Consider the following 27,310-nt stretch of genomic DNA (forward strand, 5'->3'; position numbering starts at 1 on the left):
CTAATATGCAACATGAATGCCAAACATTAAGTCCTTTATTTTGTATCTAATATTTTGTATACCTAGCTGCAAGGACCCCGGGATGAATTATGTGCAGTTCATATCTATTATTCTCCTTTTGAATTTAGCTAGATTAATTCACTAACATATCCACAACCATAATATTTTAACTAACGTGAAATAATCTAAAATAATATGATCCGAAAAAGGAACTAAACCAAAAGAAAGGAAGAAAGGGTCAAAGTTCAACATAGCCATTGCATGCCCTGCGTTCGACGACAATGGCTAAACATCATCCAGATTTGATATTTTGTAGAAAACAAGCCGGTGTCGGTAAGCTGTTCGTTTTATTTTTACCGCATATGATTGTATTACTACTAACTTCTTGTCAGCAATGATCCGTGCTGTGAATGGGTTATTGCTGTGCTCAAGCCTTTTGTTGATAGGGGCTAGCTAGCTAAGCTAGTACATTAACGAGCATGCTAGTAGGAGCAGTTAGCAAATGTTGTTCATTCATTTAGCTAGTTAACGTTACCATAACTTGCTTCTTCGTCAACCCTTTGGCATGCCTTCTAACGTTATAGTTAGCTATATTCAAGCGAAATTGACTCAACTTTATTGATTGCATAACGTTACTCGCGTAGCCAGCTTCATTAAATAATTATTTGTTGGCTAAGTTACTGTACAATCCTTTTCAGTAACTGATTTCTGTTTACTTTTCAGCTATTGGAAGATTGTGCGAGAAATGTAAGTTTCAATATAACGTTTACAACTTTACATTCATGTCTGTCTCAAATAGGGTCATGTCTCGGGGGTTGTTAAGGGCCGCGACGCTCGGTTTGAACATGAATACATTTTGAAAGCGTAAGGGCTTTATCTTTCACATTGGCAATACATAAAATGTTTAATCGATACATTTTTTATAGAGTTAGGGTTCCCAAGCGGACACATTTCCATGTTACAGCGCTTGTTTAAGGAAAGCAGATTGAAGACTGTGCACTGTGCTAATTAACGTTAGCTATCTGCGTCTCGGAACACCTGTGTAAATGGAAGACAGGCGCCACAAACGTTTTGTCACCTAAAGACTGCAGGCTGCAGCCGTCTTAAAACAGTGTGTATTTTGCATTTGTGAAATTATTTTGATTTGATATGAAAGTAGAGGGATTTTTGTTTCTAGAGCCGTATCGCAATTGAGAATCGATTCACGTTTAGATTGAGTATTTGGCTGGTTTGGCTTCCAGAGCCAATTCGACCTTTAAACAGAACATATAAGGTCCTTTCACTAAGGAGTAACAGTCAGGCTCATTTAGTAAAATATTGGGCTAAATAAAACTTTTTCATACATGGTTGGCCGAAGTGGTCAGAAGGTGACTTTTTGGACCTGATTGCCAATGCATTCAGGAGATACAGGTGCTCAAAGTTGACCCCATTTTACATACCCTACCTAGTTACAGTTTGTTACGCAAGATATGTGACAACTATGTTTCCATACTCGAGGATACAGTTTAGCTGATACAAAACGTTGCCATAGATTTTTAAACTAACATGCTCCTAAACGAACCTGCTACTTTCATCGTTCTCAAATCGGGAAAGGTTAAATGTCCAGTTGCAGGTGGTTCTACAAAAACCAGAGAACTCAGGAAAATATTAAATCATGTTTTGTACTGCACGAGGAGGTTCCTCGCCATCTTAATAAGCTTCTAACTTATAGCCTATGTCACTTGTGCAATATGCAAGCACCTCTACTCCGCTGGCCTCTACCGCTCATTAGCCCTTCGGAGTCCCATGCAGGAATAGCTAGACTAGAATAGCTTGCTGGACATTTTTTTGTTTGTTGCATTTCTTATACCAATACACTATTCGAAGAGGGGCGCAAGCTCTTTGTTGCTGAATGTTAAATACAGCAGCCCAATTGAACTCCCTGGTAGATTGAAAGAAGCGTGAACAAGGTAGGGTATAGCAGTTTATTTATTCAGACCCATAACCATTTGATATTTGTCAAGAGAAGTGAAAGCCTTCTGCATCTAAATCTAGTCCTATATTATTATTATTATTATTAAAGGATGACATTAGAATGGTGAAGATAAGGACAACTTATTTCATTTAACTGTTGAAAGCGAGGAAGGAATAATAGCGAGAGAAAAGGGTGGGAGGCTAATAACATTTGGAAATATTATGGGAGGTACAGTATATATATATATATATATATATATAGAGTCAGCCTACTAGCTATACAAAGAGGCCCTATTATATCAAAATCAAATTCGCTAGCCTATACTTATAACTTTGTAGGCCGCATATGCTACACCATAATTACATGTTCTCTTCTGCTTTATCATGGTTTAAACGATGTTTGTAATTCCAGACCATATAAATCAGGAAAGTACAATTCAGTAATGTAACGACCCTGGGTTTATAAGCACGGAAATCGACTCTGCCGCACGAGTATGCTTTTGCACACAGTCGATTGCGCGCCGGACCTCGGGCTCGAAGGTTGAGGGTTCGATACCTGCTCCCTGCTGTTTCCTTACAGTAATAGGTTTCACTCTCAAAGATTTGCCTGCTGGAGCTAGTTTAATTTATTTACCCAAGAGCACCTATAGCTAGCAAGGTAGCAGATCAGGTAGCATCGGGTTTGAATTTTCATGCCGCTTAACGCTCTAATCAAATCCAGACATTTTATATGCTTTTGAATAACACTTCCCGCGGGGTTATCCAATCAGTGAAAGCGTTACAATGTTTATCTCTCAATACGTATGAAGTTTAGTCTAGTGCAACACCCCCAAAAAAAATAGCCATATTGCAACACAATTATCACAACACATTCATTTGCTCTATAACCTGTTAGTTCATATGTCTTGACACTGGGCTATATAGGCCTAAGGCTGAGACAATAACAATAAGAAGACAGTGGCAGAATAAATTAAACCACACATTTGCTTCATTACAAAACCGGTGACCAACATCTGTCCGGTGAAGTCCACAAAACATATTGCATGTAACAACAATTACATGACCAACAGCATGGTCAAGCAAGGTAATGTTTACAACATTTTTAGACGACAGAACAACCTCCGCTATTCCAGCACCATTTAAACTTCATCTAATATCACCTATACATAGTCTAATACAGTGATAACAAAAACTATTAGTAGTTCAATCAACGTAAGCTAAATATGAAGTGCTGTCCATGGTACTGATTTCTGTGTGTGTGCAAGTACTTGTAGAGAAACGCCAATACCATCCGCTTTCATTTTGCCTAAATGGTCTATGACTCTGTCATATAGTACATGCTTTTAGTTTTTGTTGTCCTGGGCTACCTTGCTAAAATACTTGATTTGCTAGCCTAACTTCCTTTTAATGGGCAATGATGCGCCAGGCAAGCTAGTTAACATTTGCCTACTACATCTAGCTACACGTTGAACTTCCATCCTCTCAGGCCAGGGGCACAATGCATGAATGTATGGTTGGATCAGAATAGCCTTTGTAATCATTGGACAGTATGGAGAATTAAGTAAAGCCACATTCTAAATCCCGTTCTCCATCCATGGCTAATTTAGCAATGGGATGATTTTTTAGCTAGCTAGCCACCGGAGAACAACAATACAATGAGATGATTTTTTTTTTTTTTTTAATGGGTCAATAATTACGTTTGGCTTGTGATGTTGATTGGTCTGAAGCCAAATTCAAACTGGTTTCCCTTTGTTTGTTTTTTGGTGCGCCAGGACTATTCACAGCTGAACTCACTCGGTTTAGCTCAATAATGACTGGCTATTATTTTAGATTTTTGGGGGGGGGGGCAACTGCTCGCTGGCTTCCCCTGCGTTCAATGCTACGGGCGGTAACAATGTCAAACTCTTTCTGACCATACAGCATCAAATCAAATGTATTTATATAGCCCTTCGTGCATCAGCTGATATCTCAAAGTGCTGTACAGAAACCCAGCCTAAAACCCCAAACAGCAAGCAATGCAGGTGTAGAAGCACGGTGGCTAGGAAAAACTCCCCAGAAAGGCCTAAACCTAGGAAGAAACCTAGAGAGGAACCAGGCTATGAGGGGTGGCCAGTCCTCTTCTGGCTGTGCCGGGTGGAGATTATAACAGAACATGGCCAAGATGTTCAAATGTTCATAAATGACCAGCATGGTCAAATAATAATAATCACAGTAGTTGTCGAGGGTGCAGCAAGTCAGCACCTCAGGAGTAAATGTCAGTTGGCTTTTCATAGCCGATCATTCAGAGTATCTCTACCGCTCCTGCTGTCTCTAGAGAGTTGAAAACAGCAGGTCTGGGACAGGTAGCACGTCCGGTGAACAGGTCAGGGTTCCATAACCGCAGGCAGAACAGTTGAAACTGGAGCAGCAGCACGGCCAGGTGGACTGGGGACAGCAAGAAGTCATCATGCCAGGTAGTCCTGAGGCATGCTCCTAGGGCTCAGGTCTTCCGAGAGAGAGAAAGAAAGGGAGAATTAGAGGGAGCATACTTAAATTCACACAGGATACCGGATAAGACCGGAGAAGTACTCCAGATATAACAAACTGACCCTAGCCCCCCGACACAAACTACTGCAGCATAAATACAGGAGGGGTAAGGAGACACTGTGGCCCCATCCGAAGATACCCCCGGACAGGGCCAAACAGGAAGGATATAACCCCACCCACTTTGCCAAAGCACAGCCCCCACACCACTAGAGGGATATCTTCAACCACCATCCTGAGACAAGGCCGAGTATAGCCCACAGAGATCTCCGCCACGGCACAACCCAAGGGGGGGCGCCAACCCAGACAGGAAGATCACGTCAGTGACTCAACCCACTCAAGTGACACACCCCTCCTAGGTACGTCATGAAAGAGCACCAGTAAGCCAGTAACTCAGCCCCTGTAATAGGGTTAGAGGCAGAGAATCCCAGTGGAGAGAGGGGAACCAGCAAGGGCGGTTCGTTGCTCCAGAGCCTTTCCGTTCACCTTCACACTCCTGGGCCAGACTACACTCAATCATATGACCCACTGAAGAGATGAGTCTTCAGTAAAGACTTAAAGGTTGAGACCGAGTTTGCGTCTCTGACATGGGTAGGCAGACCGTTCCATAAAAATGGAGCTCTATAGTAGAAAGCCCTGCCTCCAGCTGTTTGCTTAGAAATTCTAGGGACAATTAGGAGGCCTGCGTCTTGTGACCGTAGCGTATGTGTAGGTATGTACGGCAGGACCAAATCAGAAAGATAGGTAGGAGCAAGCTCATGTAATGCTTTGCAGGTTAGCAGTAAAACCTTGAAATCAGCCCTTGCCTGAACAGGAAGCCAGTGTAGGGAGTCTAGCACTGGAGTAATATGATCAAATGTTTTGGTTCTACTCAGCATTCTAGAAGAAAAAGAAACTCACACCTATTTAGGCGAGGTGCTGGCTAGCGGAGTAGAAAACTTGAAAATAAAAGAGAGCCGCACACTCTAGGAGCTCAGATGCAAAAATGTAATTTACCAACGTTTCGACAGCCAAGCTGTCTTCATCAGGGTATAATCACAAACACTGCAGGATGACTCGTTTATGTAGTGTCAAAAGGCAGATGCGTCTGTAATCATGGCCAAGAGTGGCCTAATATCATTGGTTAATTATCAAATATGGCATACAAAGAACAGCATACAAACAACAAATGGATATCATACGATCATAAATTAATTTCCGACTTCACAAGCTTACAAACAATTACAATGGCAAAGTCACAATAATCACAAGAATGGCTTCAGATCAAAGTCTACGTTGAGACCGAAGGAAGCAAGCGTCTTCAAATGAAAGATCCAGACAATGTATTGTTAAAACGAGAGACTATCAAGGTCACCCCCTCTCCTAGGGAGGGTGACATGTTCGATGCCAATATAACGCAGAGACGAAATTGTGTGGCCTGCAAGAAGTGGGCCGCAACTGGGTAAGTCAAGTTTTTACACCTAATGGTGCTACGATGCTCTGAGATACGTACTTTTAATCCACGCTTTGTTTTACCCACATCATTTTTACCACAAGGACAAGTTATAAGATAAATAACTGCCTTAGTGGAGCACGTAATAACACCTTTGATTGGGATCGATTTCCCTGTTTGTGGGTGTTTGAAGGATCTACATTTATAAGTACCATTGCATTGAGCACAGCCATTACATTTGTAATTTCCATCCAGTAGGGGCGCAAATATATATACAAAAAGCTGCTTTTCTTTCAAAAACAAGGACATTTCTAAGTGATCCCAAAAGTTTGGGATCACTTAGAAATGTCCTTGTTTTTGAAAGAAAAGCAGCTTTTTGTCCATTTAAAATAACATCAATTGATAAGAAATGCATTTGCCCATCTTAATCTTTTATTTTTATTGGCCAGTCTTCGATATGGCTTTGTCTTTGCACTCTGCCTAGAAGGCTAACGTCCCGGAGTCGCCTTCACTGTTGACGTTGAGACGGTTTTGTGGGTACTATTTAATGAAGCTGCCAGTTGAGGACTTGTGAGGCGTCTGTTTCTCAAACTAAGCACTGTAATGTACTTGTCCTCCTGCTCAGTTGTGCACCGGGGCCTCCCACTCTTTCTATTCTGGTTAAAGACAGTTTGCGCTGTTCTGTGATGGTGGAAGTACTACACAGCGTTGTACGAGATCTTCAGTTTATTGGCAATTTCTCGCATGGAATAATAGCCTTCATTTCTTAGAACAAGAATCGACTGACAAGTTTCAGGAGACAGTTCTTTGTTTCTGTTCATTTGGAGCCTGTAATCGAACCCACAAATGCTGATGCTCCAGATACTCAACTATTCTAAAGAAGGCCAGTTTTATTGCTTCTTTAATCAGAACAACATTTTTCAGCTGTGCTAACATAATTGCAAATGGGTTTTCTAATGATCAATTAGCCTTTTAAAATGATAAACTTGGATTAGCTAACACAACGTGCCATTGGAACACAGGAGTGATGGTTGCTGATAATGGGGCTCTGCACCTATATGTATTTTGATCAATTTGTTTTATTTTATTGAAAAAGTTGATTTTCTTTCAAAAACAAAGCCCTTTCTATGTGACCCCAAACTTTTGAATGGTTATATATTTCAACACTTTGATGGCTTTGTTTATGTGCATGGCTCAGTTCAAAATTGCATTAACACACTCATCCCTCTCTCCCCACTCTCCCAGGCGATGGAAAGTGTGTGATCTGTGATTCGTATGTGAGGCCGTGCACTCTGGTGCGCATCTGTGACGAATGCAACTACGGGTCGTACCAGGGGCGCTGTGTCATCTGTGGAGGTCCTGGGGTGTCTGATGCTTACTACTGCAAGGAGTGCACCATCCAGGAGAAAGATGTAGGTGTCCTACCCTCTCACCCCTTTCTCACACTGATTGTAAAAGGAGTAGGAAGATCTGCACACTGAATGCTCCTGTATAGTTAATATAATCTACATTGGAATAAACTATATGGGATAATTCAACAGTGTGCAGCAGGTACTTCTTTAACTAGCTCAACCTAATATTTATTTATTTGTTAGTTCCAGTCTTTTACTTTTAGATTTGTGTGAATTGTTAGATACTACTTCACTGTTGGAGCAAGGAACACAAGCATTTCGCTACACACGCAATAACATCTGCTAAATATGTGTATGTGACCAATGAAATGTAATTTTATTTCTACTCCTTTCACAACATTTAATGTTGTAAACAATTTATAGATGTCTAAGCAGGAAATTGAAATGAAAGTGGTTCTATAATTTAGAGTAATTTTCAGCAATCCAGTTTATACCCATTGTCTCACGTCAGATAGCGCAACGATTCTGTCGGTTGAGGGATGAGCATCGCATATGAGTAATACCACCTGTTAGAAGACAATGGTGTACCATAAATATTAGAGGAAAGGAGAAAGCATTTCCCATGGAAAGAGATGATAAAGATTCCTGTCTGTCAAAGTGGTCTTGCTTTCTAATAGTGTTGCACAGGTATACAGGCACCAAAACGTCATGATGCCAACATTTTAGAACACCCTAGTACCGTTTCATATGATACTAGTGACTTTTTCTGTCAGACCGATCTAAAGAACCTGCTGGCTCCTGTTATACAATGTTTATAAAGTCAGTTGAATTTAAGCAACAGCCACTACTAGTCTATTGTATGCAGGTTCAATAATATCCACTTCACTTTCATTGACATATCAGTTGTAGCCGCATCCCTACCAGCCCTCACTCATCTGCTTCTCCACACACAGCTATTCCTGTCTGTTTTTTTTTTCTTCATTTTCCCCCCACAAATATTATTTATTTGCGATGGCTAGTGGAGATTCAGACCCTGATGAGTCTTCTGTTATTAGATTTGTACATTTTGTTCGATTGGAGCAGCGAGCAATGTTGATACATTGTATCATTTCATTTCCCAAGTGGGCGCAGTGGTCTAAGACACTGCATCTCAGTGCTAGAGATGTACCAACAGCCAACTTGGTTCGAATCCAGACTATATCACAACCGGCCGTGATTGGGAGTCCCATGGGGCGGCGCACAATTGGCCCAGCGTCGTCTGAATTTGGCCGGTGTAGGCCATCATTGTAAATAATAACTGACTTGCCTAGTTAAATAAAATGAAACTCATTTTATTTTCACCCCTCTACCAATAACTGCCCTTTGAGGGAAAATGTCCCTCCCTGGTCTTTGTGGTTGAATGTATTTTTGAAATTCACTCTTGGACTGAGGGACCTTACAGATCATTGTGGGGGGATACAGAGATGAGTTAGTAATTAAAAAGTAATGTAACTATTATTGCACAGTGTGAGTCCATGAAACTTACGGGATTTGTTAAGTGCATTTTTACTCCTGAACTTATTTAGGCTTGCCACGAAAAAGAGGTTGAATACTTATTGACTCAAGACATTTCAGCTTTATTTTGTTTTAATTTGTAAACATAAATAACATAATTCCACTTTGACAGTATGGTGTGTTGGCCAGTGATCTCAATTTCACTAAATGTTTAATTCAGGCTGTAATGCAACAAAATGTGGAAAAAGTCTAGGGGTGTGAATACTTTCTGGGCTCAGAACATGTTCAGCTGGTCATAAAACCTTCCCAATAAGTACTACCCGTTAAGCTCATTTTTTTTCACACTGAGGTGTCTTGGTTTCTATACTGCCACTGGTTTATACCTGCACTAACCATTTGCTACTCTCTCTACACTTCTTGGTTTGACCCTACAGCGAGACGGATGCCCCAAGATTGTGAACCTGGGCAGCTCAAAAACGGACCTGTTTTATGAACGGAAGAAGTATGGCTTCAAGAAGAGGTGAAGACAGGACAGTCCAACATGCTTTGCTTCAGTTTTGTTTTTACTTTTCTTTTTGTAAACATGTTTTGACAATACAATAAAGCTTTCTTTTATATTACTGCAATGTATGCATTTCCCTTTAGTTAGGAGTAATGATCTAGTGTTCACACTTCTGAATTGAGCGTTAGACATTAAAATTCTAATTTGATATCATGAACTAGAACTGGGAAATGTCCAGTAGGAAGGGTTGACTAACAACTCATCACCTGACTCAGTGGATTTAAGCGCACTCTCCTGATTTGAGGTGTGATTCAGTGTTCTATCCCCACTTGCCAATCTAATCAACACCTCTACATTGAAATTAGATAAGAGTTGTGGATGCACAAATGTTTGCAGCCCCTAACACACATCCATTGTTGGTCTTAGCTACGTCCTCTTTTAATTTCTTCCCCCATACCTCCCCCACCAGATGGCATCTTTTCAGTTTCTTAGAGTGGCTTATGCAACACCAGGGGTGTATTCACAACAAACCAAACGAAACTGAGGGACCTACCTGAATTTGTCCAATACTCATTTTTGGTGCGAAAGGTTTTCTGTTTGAGTAAACCATTGCTATTGCAAAAGGTTGTGGACTGATGATTACACCCCTGGCATGGCCCCCCTTCAAAAAAAGAGTCCAGTTTATCCCATGGCTAAGTTGAGAAAGCTTTGTCCTAACGCTACTGGTGTGTTCCTTTCTCTGGATGGTTTAAACTGTCCTGTCTAATATTTACACAGGCAGGTACTTCAGCCCCAAAACACCTTCACCGTTTTCAACAACGCTTTATTTATATATACAGGACATACAGTAGCCACATGCAACAATATATCAACTAAATCTAGACAATTCTCAAACAGTTAAGAATTTCCCCTGCACCAGTTGAATAACAGATGTTAACATTTTCTTGGTTGTAGCGTAAGAAAGTAATTGTGCTAGTGTTTAGGGGGAACCCAATCCAGTCGGTTTACCTTCCTGACATCGTTCACTGGTTGGTTTAATCAAGATGTACATAGCTTATCTGAATCAAATTCTTGATTTGTCGGTTCTCAATCATCTATTTCCCAACATGTTTGATCTATTGAGTTATAGTCAAAGGACAGGAATAATTACAATCACTGCCACACAAAGGTCTTGTCTCCAGATTTTGCAAACAACCAATAAATGAAGCTGTCAATTTGAACAAGGTTCTCACCACAACGCACAAAACCAATTTTAAAATGTCAATAAAAAATAAAGTAAAACACATCCAGACTACCTTCAAGGTAATTCTTCAGATAAATTCCAAAATGAGCTGAAAGCACTGCAATCGCTTATTTTCCTCCAGTTACATCAGCAGGAATTAGGAAAGTGACAACCAGGCTTGATAACAAGGAAACATGATGGACCAAAGGGGGAAAAACTAAGGAGACAGAAACCCTGAAAGGAGGCTTGAATTTCAGTGTATGATATGGTATTGCCCTGACTGGGCACTGCACTGAGTCAGCTGAAGACATTTGAAGGTCCTTGTTGAAACAGGCCCAGATCAAGCCACATTGAGTTTTAAAAAATCCTGCTTTTGACAAAAGGAATTAAAAAACTGCAACATACAAACTTCCCCATAAGTTCTGATGTCTGTTTTCCAGTTTCATGAGGTAACTACAATGTATTGTAGACAGCACAGAATCGATCACCTTTTTACATTGTGTGGCAACTGTCCATGTATGATCAAGGTCCCAGAGAAGTTGGATAAACCACTTTCCATAGTAGTAAACAGGAGAAAGGTTGGAGTTTTACATTTGGTTGAGAACACAATTGCAGAAAATGTGTAAATTGCACAGTAATGTCATAGATAAGTCAACAGGTTTTTGTATGGAGTTATTTGAATATTAGGAAAAAGTGTCCAGAAAATAAAGCTAACTTTAAGCATTTCTTTATAACACAAAACACAGAAGCTGAAGAAAGAAGTTTCCTGGAAATAACAATGATCCAAGACCATGGGACAATATACAAGACAGAGAGACTGAAATATTACCAAGCATTATGTACAGTTTGAAGCAAGTGTTAACATGTACAGGAAAAGACTTGCATTGAAGGTCTTACTAACATGGTCTTAAAACCACTACCAAGCCGTATTAGTCCCCGGATTCATTTTAGTTATTGTATTATATTTTTGTATTTTAATTAACCTTAGACTTTAACGGGAGACGTGGAAGCAAAGTTATGAAAACCAGAACTGCTTATGGACAATCCATGCTAGTTTAGACTAAAATCCCCCCAAAATAAAAGCCCTTTTCAGTTTACTAAAATGTCATCCACCCTTATCCCCCCAATCCCAATCTCTTTACCAGCAAATGTTGTACAAAACATGATCAGAATACACATTCATTGTACTGTATTGAAAGAAGCAGTCCCACAAGTTAAAACCAAGTTAAATAAATGGCTGAAGAACAGCAACATTTACTTGGATCTAACTCTGCAAATAGCACTGCTGGGTGATTTGGAAAGTCAATCAATCCATCAATAAGATAACAATTTTAGCAAAAAGAAAAGTCACTTTAATTTACAATCTGTAGAAACTATGAAGAATAGAAAGGTTCAGAAACATCACAGCACAGAAGAATATATGGCAAATAGAAATCGAAACTGGATGGTGTTCAGAGATAGATGAAAGGAGTTGAGTGGAGGGTGGGACTAAAAACAAGATAACTAATGTCAAATATACTGTGTCCGTAAAATGTATATAGGTTCAGAACGTTTGTGAAACAGCACAGTTAAAAATATGGTAAAATCAAATTAAAACTGGATGGTCTTCAGAGATGGGTTGAGGGGAGCTGAAGGATGGGACTAAAAACAACTATTGTAAAATACATTGTGTCCGTAAAAGGCCAAAGTGTTGTTGTCCATTAGTTTACTCAAATTAGGGGAGGGGTGGTAGGGTTAGGGGAAAATAAAAAGGAAAATATATATTTACAAAACAAATATATGGGGGGGGGGATTAGAAATTATGCATACAATTACATTGATGGAAGATACGATCTATCTGCAATATTAAAGCTGATCTACCCCCTAAATTAAAAAAAAAAAATCAAAAGTCAAATAAAAACAATAAGCAGCGGTCACTAATACAATTCCACAGTATCTACACGGCAACATCATTCACTCTCTTCCACACTCCATCTTCTGATCCATCTATCCATTGTATTTGATTCAATTACTTCACCCACGCCACAAATAAATCAATAATAGTCTACTGGTCTTCCAGCAATGCACTTGAAAGAGAAGAGAAAAAGTAGATTATTTACCACATTCATCAATTCTACCCATCAAACTTGTGTTATACAGGGAGTACTGTGTTATAAAGGAGCAAAACACATAAGGTCATGTCTCACTGGTTAGTTTGTATTTGAACATTTTGTAGTGTATTCATTGCAATAATATGCCTGCCTTTCTCTACCTCAACGTGATGTCATCGTTTCCTTTTCCTCATCTGTCTCACTGAGGAGCTCATATTTACTGCGTATCACTGTCTCTCATTGTTTCGTATGCAGCTAATGTGAGCAGTGCAACAGTGGATATTCACAATTGATTTATGACCACAAACAAAGGATGTTGCTACTTAGTGCCCTGACCAAAATGAAGTGAATAGCTGATGCAATCTGTGTGCAACGGCCGGCAGTTGTCTGTGTTTGGTCCCTTACAGCTCTCCGAATTTGGCCACGTAGCGGGCCACAACATTCTTGCTGCTGGCAAAGTCATTCCGTAGCTCGCCCACTTCCTGTCGTAGCGCCGTGTTCTCACGCTCCAGGAACGCCGCCCGCACCGTGATCTGGTTCTCCTTGAGTCGGCGCGCGTCCCGGGAACGCTTTGCCGCCACGTTGTTCTTCTTCCTCCTCTGCCAGTACTTCTCATCCTTGTGAGGAGGAGAGGGGGAAAGAGAAGAGAGAGAACAAGGTTGTTATTGAAAGCGACCTTAATGATGAGAGCATTAAGGTCGCTTTCAATTCAATGTCACTGCTGTGTTATTGAAAGCGTCCAATGTCGCTGCTAAGTTATTGAAAGCTTTGTTAAAAAGCAAAAGCTAGTTTTCCCCTCACTGGCGCTAGGTCATTTAAAAAGACCTTCAGAATGACAATGCTCTATGACAGTGATCACCAACATTTGAGTCATGATCACTTTCGCAGTCAAATCAAATTTTATTGTTCACATACACATATTTAGTAGATGTTATTGCGGGTGTAGCAAAATGCTTGTTCCTAGCGCCAACACTGCAGTAGTATCTAACAATTCACAACAATACACACATCTAAAAGTAAAACAATGGCATTAAGAAATATATAAATATTAAGATGAGCAATGTTGGAGTGGCATTGACTAAAATACAGTAGAATAGAATACAGTATTTACAGATGAAATGAGTAAAGAAGTATATAAACATGAAAGTGACGACTGTTCCATTATCAACATGGCCAGTCATTCCATGTATATAGGGCAGCAGCCTCGAAGGTGCAGAGTTGAGTAGTCGGGTGGTAGCCAGCTAGTGACAGCTATTTAACAGTCTGATTTTAGTTTGGTTTATTAATTTGACCATTTAAAAATACAAGCACACACAAAACTTAAAAGCCATACATGCGCACATTAATAAAATCATTGAGGATAACACAAAGTCTAGGACTTATTTCCATTGTGGTCCTCTTGAGAAAAGATGGATAGACAAGATCCAACACAGTACGGCAGTGAAATAATAAAACAAAAACAGAGAAGAAGAACATCTCTCTCATCGTTCCAGTTACATCATAGGGGTTATTCATATGGGCACAGAAGACATCAAACATATTTTTACTTTATGTTTAAAGCTGTCCAGAGAGAACGTTGTTTTTATAGGCAGAGGCAACTCATTCCATTCTGAGGCTCCAGTATACAAGAAAGTACCTTTCCCAGCATTACTCCTGAACCTGTATAAGCACACATCAGCAACACCTGATCTGGTGCTGTGATTGTGTGCATCCCTAACACGAGGAAAGTAAATCACTTAGATATCTGGGCGCAGGACTATAAATACTCCTGTAAACCAAACCTAGTCTAATCTGGGACACCCTAGCCTCAACAGGCAGCCAGTTTCGTTGCTGAAAGCAGCTCCTGCCTATGTGAATACATGGACTCACCTTCATTACTACCCTAATCAGCTTACTCTGGGCTATCTGGAGCTTCCCCTTCATAAGTTTGGATAAGCCCCCAAACCAGGAAGTACTAGCATAGTCAAAAATGGCATTGATTGATGGCAGTAGCTAGCACTTTCATGGAGTCCTTATCAAGCAGCTTGGACTTTCTAGCCAAAAACTTAGTCCTGGCATTAACCTTCCCTAGCACCTTATTGGCCATGCTCACACCTCCCAAGCTTCCATCAAGGATACATTCCAAGTAGCTAACAGAGGTTTTAGTAGTCAGCACCTCACCACCTAACTCCACTCTCAAGGTTTTGCTCGCCTGAGGTAGTGCATCTCATAAGCTGAAGACCACACTATTTACCAAGAGAGTTTATCTCTATTTTTCATAGGTGTCTATTTACCACCACAAACCGAAGCTGGCACTAAGACGGCACTCAACAAGCTGTATAAGGCCATAAGCAAACAGGAAAATGCTCATCCAGAGGCGGCGCTCCGAGTGGACTGGGATTTTAACGCAGGGAAACTTAAATCTGTTTTACCTAATTTCTACCAGCATGTTAAATGTTCAACCTGAGGGAAAAAGAACTCTGGACCACCTTTACTCCACCCACAGAGACACGTACAAAGCTCTCCCACTCCCTCCATTTGGCAAATCTGACCGTAACTCTATTCTCCTGACTCCTGCTTACATGCAAAAACCAAAGCAGGAAGTACCAGTGACTCGCTCAATAAGGTAGTGGTCAGATGACACAGATGCTAAGCTAGCACAGACTGGACTATGTTCCGGGATTGTTCCGATGGCATTGATGAAAACATCAGTCACTGGCTTTATCAATAAGCGCATCGATGGCATCATCCCCACAGTGACCGTACGTGCCCCAACCAAAAGCCATGGATTACAGGCAACATCCGCACTGTGCTAATGGGTAGAGCTGCCGCTTCAAGGTGCGGGGCACTAATCCGGACGCTTATAATAAATCCCGCTTTGAAAGGCTTGTCATGGCTCACAACACCATTGTCCAAGAAACCTGAACAAAAATAACACATACGTGAGAATGCTATTCACTGACTACAGCTCAGCTTTCAACACCATAGTGCCCTCAAAGCTCATCACTAAGCTAAGGACCCTGGGACTAAACACCTCCCTCTGCAACTGGATCCTGGACTTCCTGACAGGCCACCCCCAGGTGGTAAGGTAGGTAACAACACATCCTCCACGCTAATCCTCAACACGGGGGCACCTCAGGGGTGCATGCTCAGTCCCCTACTGTACTCCGTGTTCACTCATGTCGTGCTTGTCCATGCAGTCTCCAACACCATCATTAAGTTTGCCGACAACACAACAGTGGTAGACCGATCACCGGCAACGATGAGACAGCCTATAGGGAGGTCAGAGACCTGGCAGTGTGGTGCCAGGATAACAACCTCTCCCTCAACGTGAGCAAGACAAAGGAGATGATTGTAGACAACAGAATAAGGAGGACCGAGCACATCCCCCATTCTCATCGACAGGGCTGTAGTGGAGCAGATTGAGAGCTTCAAGTTCCTTGGTGTCCACATCTGCAACAAACTATCAGGTTCCAAACAGACCAAGACAGTTGTGAAGAGGGCATGACAATACCTATTCCCCCTCAGGAGACTGAAAAGACTTGGCATGAGTCTTCAGATCCTCAAAACGTTCTACAGCTGCACCATCGAGAGCATCCTGACTGGTTGCATCACCGCCTGGTATGGCAAATGCTCGGCAAGGCACGACAGAGGGTAGTGTGTACGGCCCAGTACATCACCGGGTCCAGGCTTCCTGCCATCCAGGACCTCTATATTAGGTGGTGTCAGAAGAAGGTCCAAAATATTGGCAAAGACTTCAGCCGCTCTAGTCATAGTCTGTTCTCCTTGATACCGTACGGCAAGTGGTACCGGAGCGCCAAGTCTAGGTCCAAAAGGCTTCTTAACAGCTTCTACCCCCAAGCCATAAGACTCCTGAATCAAATGGCTACCCGGGCTATTTGCATTGTCCACCCCCCACCCCTCTGCCATTTTTATGCTGCTGCTACTCTGTTTAATATCCTTGCATAGTCACTTTACCTCTACCTACATGTACATATTACCTGAATTACCTCAACTAACCAGTGCCCCCACACATTGACTCTGTACCGGTACCCCCTATATTTAGCCTCGCTAATGTTATTTTATTCTTGCTCCTTCCTTTTTTAAATAGATTTTTTACTTCAGTTTATTTTAGTAAATACTTTAACACTTAAAAAAAATACAACTGCATTGTTGATTAAGGGCTTGTAAGTAAGCATTTCACTGTAAGGTCTACCTACACCTGTTGTATTCGGCGCATGTGACAAATAAAATTTGATTTATAGTCCACGATCAGCTCCTTCATTCTTGTTGACATTGAGGTAGAGGTTATTTTCCTGGCACCACTCCGCCACGGCCGTCACCTCCCTGTAGGCTGTCTCGTCATTGTTGGTAATCAGGCCTACTACTGTTGTGTCGTCTGCAAACTTGATGATTGAGGTGGAGGCATGCATGGCCACGCAGTCATTGGTGAACAGGGAGTACAGGAGGGTGCTGAGCAAGCACCCTTGTGGGGCCTGTGTTGAGGATCAGCGAAGTGGAGGTGCTGTTACCTACCCTTTCCACCGGGTGGCAGCCCATCAGGAAGTCCAGGACCCAGTTGCACAGGGCGGGGTTCAGACCCAGGGCCGCAAGCTTAATGATGAGCTTGGAGGGTACTATGGTGTTGAAGGCTGAGCTATAATCAAAAGGCAAGCAGAGATCAACTGCTCAGATTATAATTTTTGTTGTTGCATGATTTATTTTTCTACATTAACCTAATAAAAACAGTTCTGTAGGAATGAGGTTTGTGCAGTAGGTAGGCCGAATACATTCTCACAGCACATTAGCTATATGCCTGGCAATATTGTTCTTCTCAGACCATATTATATACACTGAACAAAAATATAAAACGCAACATGTAGTGTGTTGGTCCAATGTTTAATGAGCTGAAATAAAAGATAACAGAAATGTTAAATAGACAAAAAGCGTATTTCCCTAAAATGTTGTGCACAAATTTGTTTACATCCTCATTAGGAGCATTTCTCCTTTGCCAAATTAATCCATCCACATGACAGGTGTGGCATATCAAGTAGCTGATTAAACAACATGATTACACAGGTGCACCTTGTGCTGCAGACAATAAAAGGCCACTCTAAAATGTCTAGTTTTGTCACACAAAGCCACAGATGTCAATTTGAGGGTGCGTGCAATTGGCATGCTGACAGCAGGAATGTCCACCAGAGCTGTAGTCCGATAATTTCATGTTCATTTCTCTACCATAAGCCACCTCCAATGTCATTTTAGAGAATTCGGCAGTACGTTCAACTGGCCTCACAACCGCAGACCACATATAACCACGCCAGCCCAGGACCTCCACATCCGGCTTCTTCGTCTGAGACCAACCACCCGGGTAGCTCATGAAAGTATTTCGGTCTGTAATAATGCCCTTTAAAAAAACAAAAAACAATTCTGATTGGGTGGGCCTGGCTCCCAAGTGGCAGGGCCTATGCCATCCCAGACCCATCCATGGCTGTGTCCCTGTCCAATCCATAGATTAGGCCCTAATTTATTTATTTCAATTGACTGATTTATATTTTTGTTCAGTATATTTTAACACTTGAGCTTTGATAACAAAATAGATCAGTTTGTGAAGCACTTGCAAGCCACAGCTGAGCATAAATTGAAATCATTTGTACCTGCATCTGATGATCATGGTGCTTTCAAGACAACTGGGAACTCTGGAGAAAAAAAACTTGGAATTCGGAGTTGGATGACTGTTCAAAAAGATTTTCCCCCAGCCGGATCTAGTTTTTTCTGAGTTCCCATTTGTCTTGAACAGACTGAAGTCGGAGATGTCCAAGTTCTGAGTTTCCTTTTGTTTTGAACAAGGCATTAGTCTCAGCGGAGGGAGGGAGAGAGCAGCAGAGGGTCCGCCTCTCTTGGTCCCTCTCTCCCTTCCTTTCCTCCGGTGAGACTGACCAGAGAGTGGACAGGGTCTTCCACCTGATGGCGAAACTCGAGTCGCACCGCATCAGCATCTGCCTCATGCATGTTCCTATGACCAGAGAAAGTGAAATATTTCTCTATATTAAAATAGACACGGCAAGCTGCTAATAATAAAAACGCAGAGCTATCAATATACTTGGCTACTAATTCAAAGCAGCTGCAGCGTGAGTGGTAGTACGAAGAAGCACATTTTATGTTGTGTAATAGTGTTGAATAAAAACAGTGTTGACAGTGCTGTTTAAAAACTTAAATGTAAACTCACTTATAAAAACAGCAACTCTTTACATTCTCTCTCAGGTCATTGTTTTTTTAAAGTTATGAAATCTCATGTAGGCTAATATCAAACTTTGCTGGAAGCTGTAGGCACGGTGACACTCGATTTAGCCACAGATCTCCCAACAGCGGCAAGAAAAAAAAGGAGCAAGTCTTCATCATTGGCTTTTCTACAGAAATGTTTGGTGATCGACTAGGAATGTGGTGATCACTGTTCTATGAACTAACTGGTGGTACTGTAAACCACAATTAAATAACTATTTAAAAAAAACAAACATCCTATTTCTCTTCTTGGAATTTGAAAAGAAAATGTATACACCTACCTACCACAACCGTATCATCGTTTCCGACCTCCATGTCTCTGACTTACCTTAGAATCCTCAGGTACATACACCTTCTTGGCCTTCTTGATCATGGGCTGTGGTTTGAGTTCCTCATCTGAGAACTTGTGTTTGCGTGGGTTGAACAGCTCTCCTCCAGGAACGCTGGACAGGACCAGGTCCGTAGGGTCCGGATCAAAGTTCACGTTCACCTCAATCTCCTCCGGGTCGATGGTTTCAGGGGTCAGCCTGTCCTTGTCTGTCACCACTTCTGTGGGGGAGATACAGGTGACCAAGCATTAGGTTAAGGTTTCAAGTATACCGTTTTGGTTTCTTGGGTTCTAACTTGAAATATACTTATTCCTGTCACTATATAAGAACATATGGATTTCATTACATGTATGATAACTGTTTATATTCTGTGTCAATGAAGGGTGAATAAGGAATGTGTATCGAAAGTTACTGAGGGAGGCAAAGAGCAACAGTTAATATCTGATAAGGCAAGCCAGCTGCGGTACTAAAGAGGAGCGAGGAATTTGGCTTGAGGTCAAGTCAGCAGAAGAAGTGAGAAGAAACCTCTGGAAGGGGGTCCAGAGGGGCCCACCACAACAACCCTCTTTACAGTTCTCTCACACACATACACTTCCACGCCCACAAAGGTTCTAGCATCAGGCAGGGCCATGACTACACCAGTAAGAGGAACCAATGAAGTTCCTGCCTAGCAACAGACATGTATTGGCTGTCTAGATGTGTAAGGAGTTGACCCCGCCTAGTAGGAGGTTATAAATATATGTACTTGTATCTTCATAGCTTGTCTTTTTAGCTGTTTGACCCAATGGGATGAATAAACTTGGCTTGAGCTTTTTCTAGTCGTCCATTTGAGTCATTACTATTTGTTCAGAACCTAACAGGTTGATGGGTAAATGCTACAATCAGTTTTAAGGGTAAATAAATGCTACCAATGTAAATGGAACATTATGTTCGGTAGAAACATACATTTGGCTCTAACCTGTTTATATCCTGAACTGGAGAATTTTAAAAATAAATCCAGGCTTCTACATTCAATAAAGATGGCGTCATGTAGCCCAGCCCACATCTGTTGGTCAGCTCGTAATAAACACCACGGTTGTCTTGACCACTCAGCATAGCTAGGATCTATTTTTACCACCATCTACAGCAGCACACACAACAGTACATACAGCCTTGAATGACATTCAAACAAACCAGTATGTGTTTCTCCGTACATGTGCCATGTGTGCCCTTGGTGCTCAGACATGTCTGACTGTCTATGGCAGAACCAAGAACAACTTACTTGGTTTACTTTGAGCTTAAATACATTTGAGTCACGCTTTGTATTACTTATGTATTATACCATGTAATTACTAGGGTAATTCTCTATGTAATAACACTAACAGACCATTAGTGCATAAGGCTCTAATGATTTCACAGGTGTAACCTACCGGTGTTGGCTGTGATATCAGCACTGTTGAGGGTGACGGTGACCACCTCCTCCTCACACTGGTCTAGTTCCAGGACCGGCAGCAGGGAGATTGGGGCAGCGGGGGCTGTCGTGGTGCTGGTTGGCTTCTCTGTCTTCCTCCCTGCAATTCCCATGTTGAGAGCATTGTCCAGGGACATGGTGGGGATGCCGTTCTCGATGAGGAACTCCTCCAGGTCCATGTACTCCAGGTGGAAGGTCTCCCCGTTGTACGGGATGGTCTTATCCCAGATGGCGGGGGTCAGGGCGGCCGACGGACCCAGCCCGCTCCCTCCTCCAAGGTCCACAATGTCCCCCGTAAAAAGCTTATCCTTGTCATTGTCTGTGGCAGCAAAACAGAAGAGCCTTGTATAATATTATGGGTTATGGCAAGCATGATAAAACAAGTTGCTTGAAGACAGGTATTGTAAAATGTGTTTATTTGACATGGTCATTCAGTAAATGGTTTAATCCATTTACACTCAGGATATATTCCATATAAGTGGTCCATGTGAGAACCAAACCCACAAATCTGATCATGCAAGCACCATATTTCAACCAATGGAAGAGATATGATGAAATATTAGGCCTACATCACTATTTGGTGGAAAGGGGCCCGTGACACTAGCCAGACGAATATGTGACCTAGCCTACTAATATATGCAGTTTTCAAAACAACTGGGAACTGAAAAATCTCCTGCTTCAATGCGTTCAAGACCACTGGTAACTCGAAGAAACGAAAATCGTTTTGAACGGTCATCCAAATCAGACTTTGTGACCTGAAAATCACTGTCCATGTTTCCATTAACTTGTCCATAGATTTTGTGTGACATTTATAAAATTCGCATACAATATGCAGGCTAGGGTGCGTTTCCATGTAACTCGTGTGGATGAAAAGGGTATGACAACAGCGCCCCCGCATACCTTCATAATGATTCGGCAATCATCGTTTATTCGAAAAACACTGTCTCAATCATCATTTGTCGCAAAAAATGAAGTTCGTCAGAAGAATAATCCACCCCTATCGAACGGAAGGGGGGGGGGGGTTATATCTTTAGAAAATGTCTACTATATCTGCCATTTCCATGTACACGTGTCGCATTTTGCGACATTGCTTTTGTCAATAGAGATGAGTAAATGGAAACCTGCCTAGTGAGTGGTGAGGAGGAGGAGAGTTGAAGGAGTGGGGAGAGAAGAATTTACTGTCAACTGTGTAGAACTGAAGTGCAGCTACCCAATTTTAGTTCAAATTCAGATAAAAGGATACCTGAATGCTTGGTTGATCATAACACTATAGAAACAAACAGACAGGATGTGATTTTGTGTAAACCTATCCATTTTAGGCTACTACTTTGCATAAATTGTATTCGCATTCGGCCTCTTCTCAGTTTGTTGCCTATAACAAACCGTGCGTGTAACCCCCACACAGAAGCATCAAGACTTACCATCGTCGCTCTCGAGTAAATTCGGTTGGGGCATTAACATGATTTTCTTCAATACCACGGGAAACGCACCCGGTGACCCCTTGAATGTTTCATTCTTGGTTGTTATCCTCTCCAGACATTTTTGCCGGTAATTACGCAACAACTCAATTTAAAGATAGGCTACTTCAACAATGAAGCTTGGACTACCCTACCAATCTCCTGTCCGTGAAAAAAGTAGCCTATTAATTCAGAGATAGTGACACCGAGATTAGGCTAAAGGTTATGTTGCAGCAAACGACTCGACATTAGTTAACCTCTCAGATTCTGATCGATTCTCCAAATAATCCAACAAAAAAAAACGTTTTTTGGTCAAGAGAAATCGCACCTCGTAGAGAAGAAAATATAAAACAGCCCTGCCCCGATAGGTGCTCTTCTCTGCCATTATGAATATTAACATTCTTTGCGCGACGTAGGCAAGGCGTGACACCATTGGTTGACAAAATATTATATATCTGTTGTAATCCTGCATAAATGAGAGGAAAACTTGTTGGGAGGGGGGAGCAACCCCAATGACATCTCCATTCTGTTAGACTTCTTTCTGCTGGCTTCACGTGCTCGTGGAAAATGGTAATGAAATACTACTTTATTTTCTTTTGGAATGTAGTAAAGTCAAATGTATTTTTTACTCCATATGTTTTTCCTGACAACCCAAAGTACTCGTTACATTTTGAAACGCTTAGCAGGACAAGAACAATGTCTAATTCACACACTCATCAAGAGAACATCCCTGGTCATCCCTACTGCCTCTGATCTGGCAGACTCACTAAACACAGAACATCCCTGGTCATCCCTACTGCCTCTGATCTAGCGGACTCACTAAACACATGCTTTGTTTGTAAATTATATCTGAGTTTTGGGTGAGATCTCACACCATAATTTGCAAATAAATTAATTAAAAATCCTACATTGTGATTTTCTGGATGTTTTTCCCTCATTTTGTCTGTCATATTTGAAGTGTACCTATGATGAAAATTACAGGCCTCTCTCATCTTTTTAAGTGGGAGAACTTGCACAATTGGTGGCTGACTAAATACTTTCTTGCCCCACTGTATATTTTGAATGTGAGATTCTTCAGTAGCCACCCTTTGCCTTGAGAGCTTTGCACACTCTTGGCATTCTCTCAACCAGCTTCACGAGGTAGTCACCTGGAGTGCATTTCAATTAACAGGTGTGCCTTGTTAAAAGTTCATTTGTGCAATTTCTTTCCTTCTTCTTTGAAGCCAATCAGTTGTGTTGTGACAAGGTAGGGTTGGCATAAAGAAGATAGCCCTATTTGGTAAAAGACCAAGTCCATATAATGACAAGAACAGCTCAAATAAGCAAAGAGAAACGACAGTCCATCATTACTTTAAGACATGAAGGTCAGTCAATACAGAACATTTCAAGAACTTTTAAAGTTTCTTCAAGTGAAATTGCAAAAACCATCAAGCGCTATGATGAAACTTGCTCTCATGAGGACCGACACAGGAAAGGAAGACCCATAGTTACCTCGCTGCAGAGGATAAGTTCATTAGAGTTACCAGCCTCAGAAAATAGGCAATTAACTGCACCTCAGATTGCAGCCCAAATGTTGTTCAGAGAAGACTGCTTGAAACAGGCCTACATTGTCGAATTGCTGCAAAGAAACCACTACTAAAGGTCACCAATAAGAAGAAACTTGCTTGGGCCAAGAAACACGAGCTTTGGAAATCTGTCCTTTGGTCTAACAAGTCCAAATTAGAGATTTTTGGTTTCAACCGCTGTGTCTTTGTGAGACGCAGAGTAGGTGAACAGACAGATTGCTGCCCCCCCCCCACTCCTGCTACCCTCTGTTTATTATCTATGCATAATCACTTTCACTCCACTTACATGTACATATTACCTCGACTAACCAGTGCCCCCCACACATTGGCTCTGTACCGGTACCCCCTGTATATAGTCTCACTATTGTTATTTTACTGCTGCTCTTTAATTATTTGTTACTTTTATTTCTTGTTCATATTTTTTAAACTGCATTTTTTGGTTCAGGGCTTGTAAGTAAGCATTTCACTGTAAGGTCTACTACACCTGTTGTAATCAGCGCATGTGACTAATACAATTTGATTTAAGATGATCTCCGCATGTGTGGTTCTCACCGTGAAGCAGGGAGGTAGTGGTGTGATGGTGCTTTGCTGTGAAATATTTAGAATTCAAGGCACACTCACCCAGCATGGCTACCACAGCATTCTGCAGCGATACGCCATCCCATCTGGTTTGCGCTTAGTGGGACTATCATTTGTTTTTCAACAGGACAATGACCCAAAAACACACCTCCAGGCTGTGTAAGGGCTATTTGACCAAGAAGGTGAGTGATTGAGTGCTGCATCAGATGACCTGTCCTCCACAATCACCCGACCTCAACCCAATTGAGATGGTTTGGGATGAGTTGGACCGCAGAGTGAAGGAAAAGCAGCCAACAAGTGCTCAGCATATGTGGAAACTCCTTCAGGACTGTTGGAAAAGCATTCCAGGTGACTACCTCATTAAGTTGGTTGAGAGAATCCAGGCAAAGGGAGGCTACTTTAAAGAATGTCAAATATAAAATATATTTTGATTTGTTTAACACTTTTTTGGTTACTACATGATTTGTAGTAACCAATTTGTAAGTCGCTCTGGATAAGAGCGTCTGCTAAATGACTTAAATGTAAATGTAAAAAATGTAATGATTCCATGTGTTATTCTACAATGTAGAAAGAAAGAAAAACCCTTGAATGAGTAAGTGTCCAAACTTTTGACTGCTACTGTATACTTAGATATGGGCCTTCATACGCATATATACCATAACAGCCAAATGCACAACATACTAAGCCCTTACTCAAAACATTTAGATATAGGGATAGACATGATACACAAGTTGTCAAACATTTGTTTTCTACAGATCAAGCAGAGGCAAAGACAGCATTCTTGTATTGTAATCTGAGGAGTAAAATAGATTTTTTTCGGGGGCATTACTGCAAGAGTACATACAGAGTGTGCTGTTCTGTCTGTATACAGAGCTAGTCTAGCATCACCACAGTAAGAGGGAAAAATATAGATGTCATCCACTACTGTCTTTAAGACACTTCACAAATGTAAAAGCTATTGATTGGCCTACTATACAGTATAAAAGCTATTGATTGGCCTACTATACAGTATAAAAGCTATTGATTGGCCTACTATACAGTATAAAAGCTATTGTATCAGGTCCTCCTTACATCTGGCATTTTGCCATCACCCTTTTTCACTCTCTGGATGTTTGCTTCTGAATAATTTGTTTAGCATCTATGAAGGCCTTATAAAAAAAGTCCATCCAAAGGGGTGATATGGTATTCAGGAGACAACAGTGTATCTGTCACCATCAAGACGAGGGGATGGAACTCCAGGGAATTACTGGCGCTGCCAGCATGACCTTACACTTTGTCCCCCTCCCCTCGTGTGAGAGATACGATCTGATATACTTTATTGTCCATTTACATGGAAATTAATTTTGTGACGTCAGTATACAAATACACAAACGACACAATATAAATACACATACAGTACAGAAAACTGGAAAGTTAGTACACAAGTCACACATTTACATTTTCACCTAATTCAAAGCCTCTGCGACCTACTTTCCGACCTTGTATTGGGCATGCATCTGTCTGCATGCATCTGTCATGCATATGTCCCACTGTTCAGCAGTCTGATGGCTGATGGAATGAAACTCTCCTGGCTTATATTATTGCTTAACAGTGGGGCCCTTTACCTCCTTCCTCAGGGCAGCAGCTCAAACATTGGGCAAGATTGTGTGTAGGTTCCTCTATGACGCACTTGGCTTTGATCGCGCTACACAGCCAAGGGCACCAATGTGTGTACTTAACAGTGTCTCCCACAGCCTTACAAACATTTGTGTGAATGTGTCTAATTATCAGCAATTGGTTTGGGAAGAGGATATCACAAGATTAGTGAGCTCTGTGTTTACAGTTCATATTATTAGACTACCAGCATTTCCTTACCAAGTGCATACCAGACAGCTCTTATGTGGACAGGTTGTATCATTAGGTTTTTGGTGCCAAGTCCTGTCCAGTGGTATTTGGCTATTGGGAGTTGATGTCAGTGGTTCAAGTGTTGTGAATGCAGTGAGTAATTTGTATCTTGAGTGTGATCAGTATGTTTAGGAGTACCTGACACCACTTGCATTTTGCAACTGTCCATGTTTAAATTGTCTCATGAATTTAAGTGAAAAATCATATCTACTCTAATCTTGTTTTACAATCTGTTGACAACATCTGCTTTTGACTGTTTATATAAATCACATCCAATCCAATCTCACAAATGAGAGAACACAACCACATCCAGAACAAGTGAATAGAGCCCTCTAACGATGACAAACCGTAATCCTACTTCTCCCTTCAACCCCCACACCACATGATGCTGGCATGTTGATTAAATCAGAGGTCAATCTTGTGATCAAATTGCCTAGGCTAAACCGAGACGCTGTCAAAATGGCACCAGGGTTTTATTGAGGTTACGCAATATATATAGGACATGCAGTGAGAAATTAGTCCAACATTTTGTATTTATAGTCGAAGAGTGTTCACAGACAGCACATTGTTTATGCTTGCAACAAATGTATCAAATACGTTTTATGGTTGGGACACTGGTACGCGCATGGTTTACTATAGTGCTGGGGAAACATTCGTTTATCATTCAGACACAGCGCAATTTATTGACAATGTTCACAAAGAAATCAGGATTATTTTGCTTCTTCTTACCGTTGTAATCAAATGTAGGAACAGTGAAGGGGTCCTCTAGCAGAGCTTTGAAAATCTCCGGAATGTCTGAAGACATCTTTTCTAAAAGTTTTTAAAGATCTCCTGGTCTGACTATCAATTAAAAACTGGAGCAGATATATGAAATTGACAAGATTTATCAACGCTTCCAAGTTCAACAGCAGAAAAAATATCCACATGTAAAACGAGATTGATGGACATGTGGAAAATGTAAACCTCGTTTTTATCACCACAAGGTTTGTATCCCGCCCCTCAGCGATTTTCCCCCATGATCTAGCCAATCACTGCTAGAAACTTACGGAAAGAGTCGTGATAGGTTTCTCCTGTTGTCCGACAAAATAGGGAAAGCCAATCGGATGCGTTTACTGTATTACCTAAGAAACAAAAATACGTTGTTACGAAATAAGTCTACGTGCTCGGCAAAAAAATAACGATCTAAATATGTATGTAAACGGTAAATTAAACTGGCT

The 27,310-nt window shown here is 41.3% G+C and overlaps 2 protein-coding genes across 4 annotated transcripts; one reads left to right on the forward strand and one right to left on the reverse strand.

Moving 5' to 3' along the window:
* Position 1: 1 nt before the first annotated feature.
* Positions 2 to 9,374, forward strand: LOC118402986 (PHD finger-like domain-containing protein 5A). The gene is made up of 4 exons (XM_035801399.1): positions 2 to 333; positions 724 to 747; positions 7,154 to 7,320; positions 9,189 to 9,374. Exons 1-4 carry the CDS (start codon positions 282 to 284, stop codon positions 9,276 to 9,278), a joined length of 333 nt encoding a protein of 110 aa, XP_035657292.1. The 5' UTR covers positions 2 to 281; the 3' UTR covers positions 9,279 to 9,374.
* Positions 9,375 to 9,514: 140 nt separating this feature from the next.
* On the reverse strand, positions 9,515 to 27,091 carry LOC118402987 (thyrotroph embryonic factor-like). 3 transcript variants are annotated; one of them, XM_035801401.2, is made up of 5 exons: positions 26,823 to 27,091; positions 20,568 to 20,927; positions 19,158 to 19,375; positions 12,974 to 13,185; positions 9,515 to 12,544 (listed from the first exon to the last, which is right to left on the reverse strand). In XM_035801401.2, the coding sequence occupies exons 1-5, from the start codon at positions 26,896 to 26,898 to the stop codon at positions 12,523 to 12,525; spliced, it is 888 nt and encodes a 295-aa protein (XP_035657294.1). In that variant the 5' UTR covers positions 26,899 to 27,091; the 3' UTR covers positions 9,515 to 12,522. The 3 variants fall into 3 exon arrangements, with proteins under 3 accessions (XP_035657294.1, XP_035657293.1, XP_035657295.1); XM_035801400.2 differs by having other exon boundaries at positions 19,158 to 19,378; positions 26,823 to 27,087; XM_035801402.2 differs by lacking the exon at positions 26,823 to 27,091 and adding an exon at positions 22,030 to 22,452 and having other exon boundaries at positions 19,158 to 19,378.
* Positions 27,092 to 27,310: the final 219 nt, after the last annotated feature.

Source organism: Oncorhynchus keta, chromosome 24 (assembly GCF_023373465.1).
Source record: "Oncorhynchus keta strain PuntledgeMale-10-30-2019 chromosome 24, Oket_V2, whole genome shotgun sequence".
NCBI classification, from domain to species: Eukaryota; Metazoa; Chordata; class Actinopteri; order Salmoniformes; family Salmonidae; genus Oncorhynchus; species Oncorhynchus keta.

What these genes read in the sequence shown, in the direction of transcription:
- LOC118402986 (XM_035801399.1), top strand. Translation starts at nt 282, where the DNA reads ATGGCTAAACATCATCCAGATTTGATATTTTGTAGAAAACAAGCCGGT. An exon ending in TAGAAAACAAGCCGGTGTCG is followed by an intron (nt 334 to 723) that starts GTAAGCTGTTCG and finishes TTTACTTTTCAG; the next exon opens with CTATTGGAAGATTGTGCGAG. An exon ending in TGGAAGATTGTGCGAGAAAT is followed by an intron (nt 748 to 7,153) that starts GTAAGTTTCAAT and finishes CCACTCTCCCAG; the next exon opens with GCGATGGAAAGTGTGTGATC.
- LOC118402987 (XM_035801400.2), bottom strand. Translation starts at nt 26,898, where the DNA reads ATGTCTTCAGACATTCCGGAGATTTTCAAAGCTCTGCTAGAGGACCCC. An exon ending in TCCTACATTTGATTACAACG is followed by an intron (nt 20,928 to 26,822) that starts GTAAGAAGAAGC and finishes TTGCTGCCACAG; the next exon opens with ACAATGACAAGGATAAGCTT. An exon ending in ATGTACCTGAGGATTCTAAG is followed by an intron (nt 13,186 to 19,157) that starts GTAAGTCAGAGA and finishes CCTCCTCACAAG; the next exon opens with GATGAGAAGTACTGGCAGAG.